General features: G+C 43.4%; 1 protein-coding gene and 1 long non-coding RNA gene across 3 annotated transcripts in view; one reads left to right on the forward strand and one right to left on the reverse strand.

The window, feature by feature from the left end:
- Positions 1-14,307, reverse strand: part of LOC310829924 (vomeronasal type-2 receptor 26-like) — a 43,846-nt gene extending 29,539 nt beyond the window's left edge. Inside the window, exons 1-2 of one of the 2 annotated variants that reach the window (XM_083709055.1) lie at positions 13,960-14,307; positions 9,206-9,285 (exon numbers count right to left, since the gene is read on the reverse strand). In XM_083709055.1, the coding sequence (XP_083565181.1) occupies positions 9,206-9,237 (32 nt within the window). In that variant the 5' untranslated portion in view covers positions 9,238-9,285; positions 13,960-14,307. Of the gene's footprint in view, positions 1-9,205; positions 9,286-9,632; positions 9,761-13,959 lie in introns of those variants that run through there. The other variant, XM_083709054.1, reaches the window with a different exon arrangement.
- Positions 1-16,848, forward strand: part of LOC310830297 — a 63,139-nt gene that overhangs the window by 3,126 nt on the left and 43,165 nt on the right. Inside the window, exon 2 of the long non-coding RNA XR_014557555.1 lies at positions 10,043-10,546. This is a non-coding gene — a long non-coding RNA (uncharacterized lncRNA). The remainder of the gene's footprint in view (positions 1-10,042; positions 10,547-16,848) is intronic.

A 16,848-nucleotide genomic window follows, 5' to 3' on the forward strand; every position in this document is an offset into this window, starting at 1 on the left:
TCCTGTTTAGGAGCACTCTCTAGAAATTTTGTGAGAATCACCTGACCAGATTCAGACAAAATTTCTCAGTAGAGACCCTTTTCATAACCCACAAAAATTCCTCTGGCATTCTTTACTTCACCTGGAGCTTCAGTCAAAACATGAGACCCAAAAACCTTAAAATGGGCTACAGAAGGTTTTCTGTGAAATAGCTTTTCAAAAGGAGAACATCCCAAACCTTTTGAAACCTTTCTCAACCACGAGTAACAAAAACACAATACCGATTCCGCCCAATACTCATGTGGCAAATGTGAACTCAGCAATTGCGCCTTCATCCCATTTTGCAATTCTTTGTTCACTTGCATACAGACACTTTTGTTCCATGCACCTGCTGAAACAGCAACCTTGTGCCTTATGCCTTTCTCATCTAGGAAATCTTGAAAATCCTGTAAAAGAAAAACTGGCTTTTCATCTATGAAAAGACAATCAATGTTAGCATCATGAACAGTTTTAACTTTGTCACAAAACTCTTTAAACCTTTCTAAGGCTTCTTGTGGTTTCTGCAATGTGTATATCCACACATAATGAGTGAAATAATCCACACACACAAGATAATATCTTGCATTGCCTCTAGATGGTGCTAGAGGACCACTCACATCAGCATACACTTGATGAAATGCACTGTTAACTTTGGTCGTCTTCTGGTCGTCCTTCGCCACACCTGCAAGAGAAGTCATGTTAGACTCAGATGCATTACAATTTATGCAATCACTTTGATCAAAAGTCAACAAATACAGTCCATCTTTCTCTCTGGCAGAAAGATACAGCTCTCCATCTTTGAAGATTTTGCAGCTTTCACTATCATAGGACAAAGTCAGTCCTTTCTTTGTGATCTGCGAAACACTCAGCAGATTGAACTTTAAATCAGGAACCAAATACACATTGTTTATAGTCAAGTTCAGACTTTCAAGATACACAGTTCCAAACCCAGTCGCTTTCAGCTCCTGGCCATTGGCCTGTATCACAGTGAAGCTTTGCTTCTTTAACATAGAAAACAGTTGTCTGTGTGACGTCATGTGTTGTGTGCAACCCATGTCCAAAACAAAAGTGTTCTCCGTTTAAAATGCGGCTTTGGTTGACAGCAATGCCTTTGCAGGTTTCATCTGGAACTTGGTACAACTTTTGCCTGACGCCTCAGGCTTTGCAGAGCTCCCCTTAGCTCCATTCTGTTGACGTGGCTTCTTACAATTCCACTGAAGATGCCCAGTCTGTCCACAATTGAAACAATGGACAACGTTTAAAGCAACAGCCTGTTCTTCACTTGCAGAAGCAGTGGGGGTGTCAGAACTCCGAGCTTCTCTCCCCCTGTCAGCAACATCTGTTGCAGCAAGAACAGGAACATCAACAGGAACAGCAGCAACAGTTCCTTCACTCCCCCCTTTGGGGTCAAAGCTCTCCTCAGCTTTCAATAAGCTTTCAGGAATTTGGCCAGCATCATCTTGGCTCTCCCCTTCTGGGGTAGTCAATTTTCGGCTCTTGCTTCTCACTCCAGCTTCACAAGCTTTTCGGAGCTTCTGAGAGAACAAAGCCATCTCAATCTCAAGCCTCAGCTCTCACTCTCGAGCCTCTAAAATCCAAAAGCTGGCTGTTTACTCTTTGCACCTGGCAGCTAAATGCAGGCTGCTTTGGAAGTCCCTCCAAGAGCATTGAGATAGCAGACAAACAAACGTTGTTTTTCTAGCCTCTAGTCCCAGCCTCACTTCCGTGTTGGTAGTAACTTTCCAGTATCTTTTCAAGCTAACTATCTCCGAAAGTAGCTGAAAAAAACTGAAGTTTTGTTGCTTAGCAACTGGACATTCCTTCTTTGAGCAAGCAAATCGTTATCAGTCCCAAGAATGCGAAGAATGTGCCTCTCTCACTGTGCTGTTTTTCTATCCAAAAAGACAGCCTTTGTGAACCAGAGAAGAATCAATCTGCGTTCACTCTTTTAGCCCATTAATCAGCATACCTTGGGGTTCCATTGCTCCTTGCTTATCAGCAAAAACGTCTGCTTCGGTGTCCAGCCGTTCGTCGCAGTCGCCATCCGCATGCTACCACAAACTCCTTTATCTCCTTGCAGAGGATGAAGTCCGATCCATCAACCTCTTTAGCTGCTTTCATGGATCGATGCCATCGCTCCATGCTACCAGATGTTACCATATGCTACCAGATGTCGGGATATCAAGCGCTTTATCAGGAGAAACTGGCAACTCTCCCAGGCACCCGGCTTGATTCCCTGTTGACCTCCCTGGCTGCATTCCCCAGCAGACACAGGCAAGGTCTCGATCGGCGATTCTTCTCAAACGTGAGAAGAACACACCCCTCTTTCCTGCCCTCCCAGGCAGGGGAAAGAAATAGACAGAAACGTATTTACATGCGTTTATTTCTGTCTTTGCAGCATTACAAAAAACATGACTGCTCTCTTCAAGCTCCAGCAGTGTAGAGACTAACACTTCCTGGATAGGAAACAAATGGAAGAGCTCATATTACACTCTGAGTTATTCCAGTGCTTTGCTCTGTGAAATGACTGTCCCTCTGATTCCCACGGGCAGTCCCAACATTCCCATCTTGTTTACTTTTCAAGCTAGCACTTTGCAGCTGCATTGCATCCATATTGTAACATAATAGTCAGAGGAGGAGGTGAGCCATTGCTCTGTTATCATGTTTGTATTCTAAATTAGATGGCAAATCTTCCCTGGAAAGACTGATTTATGGCGCAACTTGTCTGGGAAAATTAATGAGCAGACCCTTAGATTCTATTTCATCGGAACTGAGAAAGATGGCGCCTGCCACCCGAGCAGGACTTTTGCATCAGCATGTGAAGATTTATTGCAAACAAAAAACTTCCCAGCTTTTAAAAAAGGGAGAGCCTTACAAAGTTCACACAGAAGCATAATAATGCTTACTTTAACTCGGCTGTGGGAACAACTCAGAGGCTATTAAGAAGAAAAAGGATAACAACAAGAAGATTAAAAGATGGGACTGGTGAACACTAAAAGCAGAAGAAATATGAGATGACTGGACCCTTACTGAACTCGAAGCATGGGAATGCCCAACAAACATTTATAATTTGGCAAAATATTTGGACTTTATGATATGTATTGGTATAATTTGGAATAATGAATGTGATATGATTGGATTGTTAAATGGAAAACTTAATAAAAATTATTTAAAAAAACAAAAACAAAGAAGCAGCACAGTGCAGGATTCACACCTACTGCTTAACAACTGGAGGAGCAACTTATCTCTGTACGTTAAGGATCCTAGTCGACAGTCAGTACTTGAAAATTTTCAGTGTACTCTTCTACATTTCATTGCCCATGTCAAATAACTTGTATGTGGAAGGAAAAACCATCCTCCGCAGAAACTGCTGCTTGCCTTCTATCACTGTGCCATTGAGAGCGTGCTCACTTATGGCTTATGTGTGTGGTACGGAAGCTGTACAACCCAGGACAGAATGGGGTTGTGCAGAGTTGTTAAGGCAGCAGAGAGCATTGTTGGCTGCCCACTCTCCACCTTAGAGCAGATTTATGCCACAAGGTGCCATAGGAAGGCACTGGACATAGTAAAAGATCCATCGCATCCTGGTCACTGTCTCTTCGAGCTCCTGCCATCGGGACGGAGATACAGGACGATGAAGACAAGAACAAGCCATCTCAAGAACAGCTTCTTCTCCAGAGTGATCTCGGCCCTGAATGGGAAACCTGGACTTTGAAAGTCATCTAATCTTCCTTGCTGTATTATACTGTATTGTTTTAAATTAGTGTTTTTATAGTTGTTCTGATTTTGTATGGAGTGCCCTACCTGGGTGGAGCAGCCAAGTAATTTTCGTTGTCCCTGAGAGGGGACAATGACAATAAAGATATTATTATTATTATTATTATTATTATTATTATTATTATTATTATGTTATAATAGGCATTACCTGCCGAGGCTGCAGTTTCTGAAGCTTTGCCCTATATTTGGTCCCGGGCAAGAACATGGCATGTAGAGCGTGTGAATCCTTGTACCACATTTGAATAAAGTGTAAAGGAAAGGGAACCGTGGAAGACTTGCATATCCATGCTCATTTGATAGGTCAATGCTGTGAAATCCACCTGTGCTGTCAGAATCCACACCTTGCCCACAGATATTTCGTTAATATTTTCCATTTCACCCAGCACTAGCATTGTTCGCAAGCGAATCATGGGCGTTGTTCCTCCATAGAAAACAACAACCTTGGCACAACAAACAGCAACATACTGACGCAAATATTCTTTCTCATCTGACACCCTCATTTCCATCTGGAAATGAACCTTAGCTTCAGAACCACTCTCAGTACAATACTCTGCCTTGACAGGAACAGCACTTCCCTACCAATTCACAGATTAAAATCCAATTTTACACCTCAACAAAGAGAAAAGCTGAAATCCTCCCTCTTCCTCTTCCTCTTCCCTCTCCCTTGCTTAGAATGGCAGGAAGGGGTTTTATGCCCATGTTTAGACTCTGGCTAATATTGTCTGGAAATCTATGGAGACATTATTCAAGAGAGACTTAGTCATGGCGAGATTGATAATTACAGCTGTGATGATAACCAGGTCTCTCTACATCAAAAACAACAAAATGACCAGAGAAAACACCAGCACATGCTTCTGTTATTTCATCAAAAGTGGTTTCTGTCTGTTTATGGGACAACAAAAGACCATGCAAAAATAACTACAAGGATGAAGAAAAGAACAGTGGTCCAGTATGCTATCAGTGCTGAAAAGCTTCATCTGAACAGGGGAAATGATCAGTCTGACCTCCAAATTCCCCCTGAACATCTGTTCATTAATTTACTGACAATAATACCAAAACTTTAAAATTGTGAAAGGGGTTGAGTTATGAGAGATGATTTGTGTCGGTTGCAAGGGAAATTAAGTATAAAAAGGGAGAATCCCCTGGATGCCAAGATCCAGGTTTGGGGCAAGTGCTCTTTGGTGAGAGAACCCCAGCAGATATTTCAAATCACAAAATATTCACCAAAGTAAGGCGTGGAAATATAGGTTATTAGATCTTAAAAATATACTCCCATGAGTTCCAAAACTTCCCTCTCCTCTTACCATTGAAAAGGACCACACATCTGGTCAGTGAAAACTGGCTTACTTACAAACGCTTCAAAGGTCAGGTTCATGTGTTTCTCCATACATCAGTCAGAAAACACAGGCAGTAGCACTTGGCTTAGTTACAGTGGTGAAAGCTCCAAATTATTGGTATAGGAGTCCAAGAGAGCCATGGTTTCTGAGCTTGTAGCAACCAGCTAAGTCCTTAAATGTTGCGCTTCTTGGGTAGACTGATAGAGAGCAATAGGCCATATATTTCTGGATAAAGCCTGCTGATGGGGCCTATGATTCTAAAGGTTGTAATTAGGGTGAGGTAAGCTAGTTTTTGCTGTTTTGGGGCCCTGCTCAAATTCCAAGAGTGTCTTGGTATCTTCCTTAAATGTAATTTTAAGGTAAAATGGTTCTGTTTGGTCCTGCAGTCCCTCAATAACGTATTTGCTTCTATCTGCTGCTTTCACTTCTTATTGTAGGATTTCATCTGAATGTGGTATGTAGGGCTGCTGTCAGGGCTTATTTTCCCAAAGGACCCAGCTCATCTTTCCAGACAGCATAACCCTCAACTTACCTAACTCTGACAGGTATAACTCATCTCTTTTACTTGTTTGCCCATGGAGGACCATAGGCTGGGCCCCTATGATTAAACTAGAACTAGAAAACTCCACTCCTTCCTGATATGCTAGCATCTCTCTCGTCTCCTTTACATGTCCTGCAGCATTGGGAAATTAACTCTGAGAAGGTGTTCAGAAACCACACATTCTTTGCAAGTTCTGTGTGAGTGTCTGGAGGCGGTTGGAGGATGGATTGCAGCTAACAGATTGAGGTTGAATCCTGACAATACAGAAGTATTGTTTCTGGGGGAAAGGGGGTGGGCTGGTGTGGAGGACTCCCTGGTCCAGAATGAGGTAACTGTGCCCCTGAAGGACCAGGTGTGCAACCTGGGAGTCATTTTGGACTCACAGCTGTCCATGGAGGCTCAGGTCAATTCTGTGTCCTGGGCAGCTGTCAAGCAGCTCCATCTCATACACAGGCTGAGACCCTACCTGTCCTTGGACTGTCTTGCCAGAGTGGTGCATGCTCTGGTTATCTCCTGCTTGGACTACTGCAAGCAGGAGGGGCTCTGTGCAGGGCTATCTTTGAAAGTGACCCAGAAACTACAACTAATTCAGAATGCGGCACTTAGACTGGTGATTGGGAGAGGCCGCCGAGACTACATAACACCCATCCTGAAAGACCTACATTGGCTCCCAATAATTTTCTGGGCACAATTCAAAGTGTTGGTGCTGACCTTTAAAGCCCTAAACGGCCTCGGCCCAGTATACCTGAAGGAGCATCTCCACTCCCATTGTTCAGCCCAGACATTGAGGTCCAGCGCTGAGGGTCTTCTGGTGGTTCCTTCACTGTGAGAACTGAGGTTACAGGGAAGCAGGCAGAGGGCCTTCTTGGTAGTGGTGCCCGACCTGTAGAACGCCCTCCCATCAGATGTCAAAGATATAAACAACTATCAGACTTTTAGTAGACATCTGAAGGCAGCTCTGTTTAGAGAAGCTTTTAATATTTGATGAATCATTGTATTTTAATATTGTGCTGGCAGCTGCCCAGAATGGCTGGGGGAAAACAGCCAGATGAGTGGGGTATAAATAATAAATTATTATTATATTATTATTATTATAATAAGCAGAAGCAGCTATTTGTGCTCCTAACAGAAAAACACCTCAGATATGGAAACATATAGACTGTGTGCTGGTCCAGGGGGGAGGTTACCGTGGGGCGAGGTCTAGGACCTGAGTTGAGGGTCATCAGACAGTCCTCCTCGGGCGAAGCGGGGTCCACAGGGGGAAGCCAGGCAAGGACAGGAACTCTGGGGAAAACAGGACTGGATGCTGGCCGAAACAGCTCATCAATGATGTTGCTCCTGCAACCTGGGACTGGGCTGACTGGCCTTTATCTTCTCTGAGGCCAGGGGCAGCCCTGGCCCCTAGGAGACCCGCCTCTCCTGGCCTTAAGGCGAGCACTCCTCCTGGGAGAAACCAGTTCCCTTCGCCTCTCTGCCCTGAGCCTCTGCAGTTCAGGAGAGGCTGAAGGGTTACTGGGCCCAGGGGGAGACTCACCTGTAGGCACTGAGTCCTCAACCACCTCTGGAGCCAGAGTGGATTCACCTGGTGCCTGCTCCTGAGGATCCGGCACAGGTGCAGGCACTTCGGAATCAAGGCCCTGCCCCAGTTCAGCTGGCCCTGGAGGCAGCGACACCTGTGCAGGCTGGGATTCCTCCGGTTCAGATTCCCAGGCCATCACAGACTGCCCCCCAAAAATGTGAATATGTGAAACAAAGAACTATTTGGAGGGGTGGTATATAGATGTAATAAAGAAAAAACGATGAGCAAATAAAAAAGGAATGGTTAATTAACGTATTTGAGATATCAAGATGTAAGAGAGAATTAACTTTACGATTGCCCAGATGTATTCAGTATTCATAGTGGGTTATGGACTAAAATGGTCTTTTTATTTACCAAATTTCTTGTTCCACCATTTTTCAAAGAATGTGTGATAATATTGTATTTTCTAATTAAAAGGATTTTTATCGCACTCATGTTCAAAACGGTTTTTCTTCAAAATATTCATTCAGAACCAACCAGTCCCATGTTCTGAACCAAAGCCCTTTAGCAATACCACCCTTGTTATAAGTAAGACCAGTGAGGCCGGAGGAACATCACCCAGCTATTGCATTATTGTTTTATTTGTTTTGATATGTTGTACACCACTTTGAGATTTTTATTAAAAATATAAAGTGGTATAGAAATTGAAAAGTAAAGAAATAATAATAAAAAAATCCAGAAATTGTGTAGCAAATATTGCCTGTAACTACTGAAATCAATGCTACTGATTAATCCTGACGGTAGCAGTTCCACTGAAACCGTACTTACTGGAGAATCACATAGGAATTGTAAGAGATAAAATACAACATGGTTATACAATGTAGAAAAAGAGAGATTAATTTGCCCATCTATCAGAACAAAAAACATCTATCAGAACAAAAATCAGAGATGTTAGGTTAATTTGTTATTTCTTCTTTATTAACATCTCCTTGCAGTTCAAATCAGGCCTCAACACAATGATGTAGCATTTGGGGGCAAAGATGGAGCCCAGTAAGGCAGCACTGGAGGCCAAGATAGAGAAGATCTCCACAGCCACCATGTATTTCCCCTTGGTGCTCAGGTACACGGGAACAAAGGAGATCCAAACACTACAAAAGAGCAACATGCTGAAGGTGATGAATTTGGCCTCATTGAAGCTGTCAGGCAGTTTCCTGGCAAAAAAGGCCACAACAAAGCTGAGAATGGCCAAAAAGCCCAAGTAGCCCAGGACACAGTAAAACAGGGCAACTGACCCTTCGTTGCAGCCTAGAATGATTTCCCTCATCACAGACTGCATGTCAGAATCAGGGAATGGGGGAGAGGTTACTAACCACACAGCACAAATGCCTGCTTGGATAAGGGAACAAGAAATCACAATGGAGCTTGCCAGTCTTTTCCCCACCCACTTCCTCATTCGGGATCCTGGTTTGGTGGCCACAAAGGCCAGAACCACCGTGATCGTTTTGGCCAGCACACAAGAAACAGTCACTGTGAAAACAAGGCCAAAAGCCATTTGTCGGAGCAGGCAGCTCACTCTTTCTGGAGGGCTGAGGAAGATGAATGGGCAGAGGAAGCAGAGCAGGAGGAAAGTGAGGAGAGTGTAGGTGAGGTCCCGATTGTTTGCTCTGACAAGTGGTGTGTCTTGGTGTTTAATGAAGATGGCAAGGACTAATATTGTGAGGAGAGAGAGAGAAAGAGCCAACAATGCTAAGATCATCCCCAGAGGCTCTTTAAAAGACAGGAAGCTGATGGTCTTTGGAATGCATTGTGATTGGTCTCTGTGTGGATAGTGATCTTCGGGGCACCCAACACAGTCATCCATGTCTGGAGAGAAAATAATATATTCAGATTTCAAATGTTCTGGATAGCAACTACAAATGCTACCGGTGTGGAACTCTTAAGGTTAAAATAGAAATATCACAGATGTTTCCTTTATACATTTGAAAAGTACCATGTATATATTGTGTCTCCTACCTTTCTGTGATGAAATCTTGCCTTGAGGACATGGAGCACAATTATAGCAGCAGAATGGCTCCCCCTCCTTCTTTTCCTTCCTGGAACCAGGAGGGCAACTTGGGTTACATAACGAAATGGGTGAAACCTGCCCATTTAAATAAACACACAAACATTTTAGCACACAGAAATTAGTAGTATTTCAACCCACCCCCAACTAGAAATGGGAAGACGCTAAAATACTTATTCCAAACTCAGAGCCAAACTACTCATTTTTCTATTCATGCTTTAAAAAAAGTGTACTCAACTTGACCATCTGGCGAACAAATATCTCAAATGGAGCGTGATCTGTTGGAATGTAATGTTAAATATATTCTCTTTTCCTATCTCTCAATGTTAAAGATATTCTCTTTTCCTCTCTCTCATGGATGTAGGAATTATGCCTCACCTTTTGAAAGCTTTGGTGCCACACCATTCTGTTGTCATCAATGGAAATCAGCTGGCCTGGGACAGCCTCTCCACCCAGTCTTCCAACCTTGACTCTCATGAAGGAGTTATTTGGAAAAGTGACTATGTTGGCAATATCAAAGCCAGCTTCTACTTCCCTGCTCTCACTGAAAGATACCGTTTCTCCAGCAGAATTGTTAAAGGAGACACTCCTAAGGAAGGGATGGAGCTGCATTGGAAAAAAATTAGGAACTATGAAGTAATGCATATGTCTCTCCTTACTGACACTCAGGATGCCTCCAGCATTCAGTACTGGCAGGAACTGCTATGCAAGCAGAATCCACTCATTGGAAATGGTACGTTAGGCGAACATTCACAGAAAGAGCCAATGATTTCCTTTCTCTCCCATAGGGAAAATCCTAATGCATTCCCGACCAAGAAGAAACGAGGAAAAAAATCCATGGATTTCAGTTCCCACCCCTTGGATATCTCCCACCCCATGGACGAGAATTGTAGGGTAACCGCCTCATATAACCATCATGCAGACATCTAATCAACGCATGAAGGGGGTTAATGCCATGGAGCAAGCTGTCCTATCAGGCTTCGTCTATGTCACTTCCCTTCACTTTGGGAGGAAATGGGCAACAAAACCTTTTGGTTTGGGGAAACTCAGCCTACATGTGAATTCTCTGAGCTGCTCTCACCTTCTCCTCTCATTGTAGGCTTGGATCCTCCCCTCAACTTGTGTGCAAAGAAACTGCTTGTAAAGGAGCAGGACAGAGCAAAATCATATCCTGCTTCACTTACAGTTTCTCTACAAACATAGATACCTACTAACAAAGAAGCAGCACAGGGGGGCCACCAGGGGGCGCATTGGAAGATGGCCGACAATAACATCTCTCCGACCCACACGAGGTAATTAAGAGGCTGTTATGGGAGTATGCAGTCTACCTAACCCCCCAAGTGAATGGGGGGTACTGCCTTGCCTGCTGTGTCCATAATTCACCCCCGGATTTGAAAGAAGGAGGTGAGGGCACTAGGCACAAACCCTTGGGTGGAGTCGGCTCTCCCAGACACTGTCTCTGAATCGCGCACTGGTTTGCATCAGCTCGAAATATTTAATTGGAATAGAAGCAAATGCACATACTTCAAGTGAAGATCGGGAGTAATGACTGCTGATTAATGGGATCTCTGTGATGTGGAGCAATGGGTTGGACAATAAATCAAGTGAAGACTCATCATTAAAGATCGGTATGTCGGAGCGAAACAGAAAGGGGGGAGGAGAAGCTTTTCTTTTCTTTTTGTCTTATGTGAGTACCCAATAACCCCCCCCCCGAGAGAAAGAATCGTTGCAAATTACTAATCACAAGCAGGAGATTAAGAACTGTGTGGAAATGAATTACTGATCAAAGAGAGGACTGGTGGGAACATTGGATGGAAAGAAAGCTTTATGATGCAGTTACAAATGGAGATTCGTTAAGACAGGCCTGCCCACAGGAGGACGAGGGGGAGGAGGACCATGGTCATTGGAATGTGAATGTATGGTTATCGGAATGTGAATTTGACCTGGCAGGGCCCTCTTAGATACAGATTGGCAAGCCTGTGGAAATCAATGGACAGATTGTGGGAATGTTCTTTGCGGAGGTGTGGAAATGGCGTCTGTCCTTTATGTGATATGGCTCTTGGAGAGTGTAAAATCCACACAGGATATGTTTGTTTTCAACCCGCTTGTGAAGATTATCAGAGATCATAAAGAAAGGAATATATGATAACAACAAGAAGATGAGGAAAATAACAAAGAGACTATCTGGACAGAACTGGACAGAACTGTGTAATTAAAGCAGCAACAAGAGTGATGTTTGGATCCCTTTCGGAGCTGAAAGTATGGGTACCCCCAACAAAAATTTAAAAATTTGGCTATATAATTTGGAACTAATGTGCTTTGGAATTAATGTGATTTGATTGGCCTGTTAATAAAAATTAATTAAAACAACAACAACAAAGAAGCAGCACAGTGCAGGATTCGCAGCAACTGCTTAACAGCTGGAGGAGCAGCTTATCTGCATACGTTAAGCGGAGGATCCTAGTTTACAGTCAGTACTTGAAAGTGATATGATACGATAATCTTTATTGTCATTGTCCCATACAGAACAATGAAACTTAAAATCTACATCAGACATTCAGAAACCAACAAGCCAGCTATCCCAGCCTGGTTAGCTCCCTAAAAACTCTGATACCCCATAAATAAATACAATAGACTCCCATAGAGACTAACTTACACTGTGTTTAAAACCAAAATCACAATTGAATAAAAACTGTTTCTCAGGTGGCTAGTCCTAGTCTTTATAACCCTGTACCTTCTTCTGGAAGGCAAAAGCTGAAAGAGATCACTTCACTGCCCATGTCAAATAACTTGTATGTTATAATAGGCATTACCTGCCAAGGCTGCAGTTTCTGAAGCTCCTGCATCCCTCCTTCCACCGCTGCCCTGTATTTGGTCCTTGACAAGAACATGGCATGTAGAGCATGTGCTGTGGCATAAACAGCATTATAGATGCTATAGCTGTGGCTTGTTATGCTCATCTCAAAGCCAGACGAAGGGAGATTCTCCAGCTTCTCCTCTCCAGTGCAGGTTCCACTGGCCTGCTCCTCTGTGTTGGGGTTTGGAAATAAACAGAGAAATACCTGTGCCCAGAACTGCTTGACAAAGCCATTTCCATTTTCCTCAAAAGGATTTTGTACCTCAAGAAAGGCTTTGAATCCTTGTACCACATTTGAATAAACTGCAAAGGAGAGGGAACCGTGGAAGACATGTATATCCCAACTCATTTGGTAGGTCAATGCTGTGAAATCCACCTGTGCTGTCAGAATCCACACCTTGCCCACAGATGTTTTGTTAATATTTTCCATTTCACCTAGCACTAGCATTGTTCGCAAGCGAATCATGGGCGTTGTTCCTCCATAGAAAACAACAACCTTGGCTTCACTTTCCATAATAACATGATAGATTCCCATAATAACATCGGAATACATGACATAAATCTCTGCCAAATATGTGGTTTTCAGGGTTGTCTCTGAGAAGGCCAAGCAAATGCCTTTCTGGGAGAGCAGAGGTTTCAGGGTCTGAATAAATCTCTCTCCACTGTCATTATCCACAGCGAGCAGCCCAACCCACGTCCATCCAAAATGCAGAAGTAACTCAACAATCCCAGTGTACTGATGGGCTTCATTGGGCACCATCCTATAGAAGGAAGTGGATTGGCTTTGACCAGGATCTTCTGAAGCAAAGGAACCATAAGTGAGCTAAAGGGAATAAAGAGGCATAATTCATAAATGGTGAAGAAGGACTGTATGTGTATTCAGGGCCTGCCTGCCATGGAGACAAGATGAGCCAGTTGCCTCAGGAAGGAGACTCCAGAAAGTTTGGGGGGTGGCCGATTTGGCCTCCATGGAGTGCTGCCCTGCTTTGCTCTCCTTTCTCCTCATCTTCTGTCTCCAGGTCAATCTCCTTGCTTTCCTGAGCTGCTGCTGTCCCTCTCCCTAATTTTCCTTCTCCATTTCATCCCCTTTGTTTCATCACAACATTTCACCTCCTCATTTTATGACGTCCCACCTTCCCTTCCTTTCCAAACCTCTATTGTACCACAGACACACAGAATCACACACAAATGCCAGAATGTGTGCACAGCTGCCTCCTGACAGGCAAGTCTCCAGCCAGTAAGCCACAGGCAAATTTGGAAGAAATGTCAATTTGCAGAATGGAATATGGAGGTGTTGTTTTTGAGGAGTTGGAGTAAGGAAGCGAAGTGATATGAGCTGTCTCCCACAAACACAGTACCTTCTCAGTCAGGAGGGCGGAAAGCAGGGCTGGGGTGGGGGTGGTGTTTCCTGAGCCCCAACTGTGGATAAGTTGCAGCCTTATATAACTAGGATGTTTAGCTCTAGTTAATGCATGAGGGTGTGAAGACCATAGAGTAGTAAGCTGCTGTTGCCAATCTTGTGTAGGTCATGCCTCCTTCACCTCCGGTGAAAAGAGGGCACCTTTCTGCCAACACATGAGCCAAAGTGCGAGGTATGTTGGCCAATCCAGACCATTCCCTGCATGCCTCAGTAGAAGTTCTGTACTCTGGAAGGCAAAGCTACTGATCTTTGTTTCTAACTGGCCCAGGAAACAGGACCATTTCCAAACATAAAGAGAAAGTCACCTATTGAAAATTCTAGTATTGACCTTTGAAAGCTCTAATTTGTCTGAACCTCATATATCTAGAGGGCCACCTTCTCCCACACCACCCACACTTCTTGGTTTATTGGGTGAGGCCAGGTCACACCTAATACATTCTGCTGCCTGAGATAGAAACCAGCTGGTCCTGCCATTGAATCCTCCTTCAATATACCAATAGGACCACATCATCTACTGCACTTGGGACACCAGATTAGTTTGAGGAGTCAGGGGAGGCAGTGCTCGGACCTAGAGCAGAGAGAAAAGGCAAGTGTGCTTAAGAAGGAGAAATAGGACTGCCCACCTAGAGCAGACATCTTTAATTGCAAAGCCCACAGGAAACACATTTTGTGAAGAGCAGGACCACCCTCCTTTTTTAGTCACAATTCTACAAAACATTTTTGGATAGAAAAGATCATGGTGATTGAGTGTGAAGAGTCCAAGGCAGTATCTTACCTGGGGATGCTCAATATGTCTGCCATGTAAAGGGAGGTATCAAAGTCCAGTCCCCCAATAACTGCCACCAGGTGTTTCTGGGTGTCACACTTGTAGTTGGGTATAAATGTGGAGGGAAGGTTCAGAGCAGCCTGATATGTCATCCTTTCATTGAAGTAACTGTCATAGATGTGGAATCCTAAGGTGATATTTGGTAAGATCTTGGGGTTCTCATTGATCTCCTTGACAGCAAATATCAAGGCCAGAATGTGCTGGTAGTTCTTTGGCACAACACTGCAACGAGAATTTCATGCTATATTTTTAAAATATAGGCTATACAATTTAAAAGAGGGGGGGGAGGCTTGACAATTCTTCAGCATTTTAGTTGAAATTGTGTCCTAGTATATATGCAAAGGCGTTTCCCCTGAAGGAATACATTGTATTCCACTTTTATACTTGTAGCTCACTTTTATTAATACAGTGGTACCTCAGGTTACAGACGCTTAACTGCCATTTCTTGGCTGATCAGAACCTTCAGCCAGTTAGTCTGTTGTTGCCCAGGCCAGTTGGAATGAATGGACCTAGTCCAGCCCCTGTCTATAAATGAAATTCCCTCTCTTCCCCTGTCACCAGTCCTCTGTCATCGAACAAGCCTGCACCATAGTGACAGCAGAAGGCTATAGACATTGACAGTCACAAAGAGACATCAACAGAAGCCATAAAATATTTTGAAACCACAAAGCTGATTAATAATAATAATATATCTCACAAGATAAAAATAAAGTGTAAGGGCTGCCCTTTGGGCTTAGATATACACAAATTGTTTATTTACAGGTTTGCTCTGATCCCAGAACAAAAGGTCTATTGAAATGCAGAGAAGCAGGTAGCCAGGCTTAATGGAGTTATTCTCATCATATTCAAACCTGTGACACATTTTAAACTGGGAGGGTCATATAAGAATGGCCTGACTTGCATGAGAATTTCACATCAAAGGAGAGGTGAGCTTTTAAGACAATTCACCCCAAACTTTCAGAGCATAAGTTCAATATTCAGAACAGAGAAGGGCTTTCCATCTTAAACTAGGTAAGTTTAAGTTGTGGCTCCTCTTGTGAAACCCTTCTTGGAAGAAATTTGGTGGGATGTGGGGAGGAGAGAACACATGAATGAAAGAAAGACTTTGTCATCTCACTGACTACACATTCAGATCTCTATTTCCCTCCTTCCAAGCCAACTCTTCAGCTCTGAAATGGTCCCGTCCCCCCCGCGACACCTCTGCTTGGAAGGAAATCCCTCTAAAATCAGTGGAACTTGTTTCTGTGTAAGCCTGGTCAGAGGTGGGGGATGTTTTGTGACATCTGATTACGTGTCATATGAAGTCTTTGCAAGGTATTAAGAAGTTGACTGGTTGTTAGCCTTTCCTTGAAGTCTTCTTTGTTAGAAGCAGTAAGGAGGTGGGAAGCAAGTCCGCCAATAATAAGATCACCAGGTTGGTAGTATTCATGTGGAATTCTGGACAGATCATGGATGGTGCAACGTGTATGTTTGCACACCATATGTGGCAGATGAAAAAGAATGGGCACAACAAACAGCAACATACTGAGGCAAATATTCTTTCTCATCTGACACCCTTATTTCCAGCTGGAAAATTAACCTTAGCCTCAATAACCACGCTCAGTACAATATTCTGCCTTGACAGGAACAGCACTTCCCTACCAATTCACAGATTAAAATCCTATTTTACATCTCAAAAAAGAGAAAAGCAGAAATCCTTCCTCTGCCTCTGACTTCTCCCTTGCTTAGAATAGCAGGAAGGGGTTTTATTCCCATGTTTAGACTCTGGCTGGTATTGTCTGGAAATCTATGGAGACATTATTCAAGAGAGACTTGGTCATGGCGAGATTGATAATTACAGCTGTGATGATAACTAGGTCTCTCTACATCAAGAACAACAAAATGACAAGAAAAAACACCAGCACATGCTTCTGTTATTTCATCAAAAGTGGTTTCTGTCTGTTTATGGGACAACAAAAGAGCATGCAAAAATAACTACAAGGAGGAAGAAAAGAACAGTGGTCCAGTCTGCTATCAGTGCTGAAAAGCTACATCTGAACAGTGGAAATGGTCACTCTGACCTCCAAAATCCCCCCCTGAACATCTGTTCATTAATTTACTGGCAATTCTACTAAGACTGAAAATTGTGAAAGAGATTGAGTTATGACAGATGATTTGTGTAGGTTGCAAGGAAAATTAAGTATAAAAAAGGAGAATTCCCTGGATGCCAAGATCCAGGTTTGGGGCAAGTGCTCTTTGTTGAGAGATCCCCAGCAGATATTTTCAATCACAAAATATTCAGCAAAGTAAAGTGTGGAAATATAGGTTGTTAGGCCTTAAACATATACCCCCATGAGTTCCAAAACTTCCCTCTCCCCTTAGCATTGAAAAGGACCACACATCTGGTCAGTGAAAACTGGCTTACTTACAAACTCTTCAAAGGTCAGGTTCATGTGTTTCTCCATACATCAGTCAGAAAACAGAGGCAGTAGCACTTGGCTTAGTTACAGTG

This window comes from Podarcis gaigeae (assembly GCF_964106915.1).
Source record: "Podarcis gaigeae genome assembly, chromosome: 13".
Classification (NCBI taxonomy): Eukaryota; Metazoa; Chordata; class Lepidosauria; order Squamata; family Lacertidae; genus Podarcis; species Podarcis gaigeae.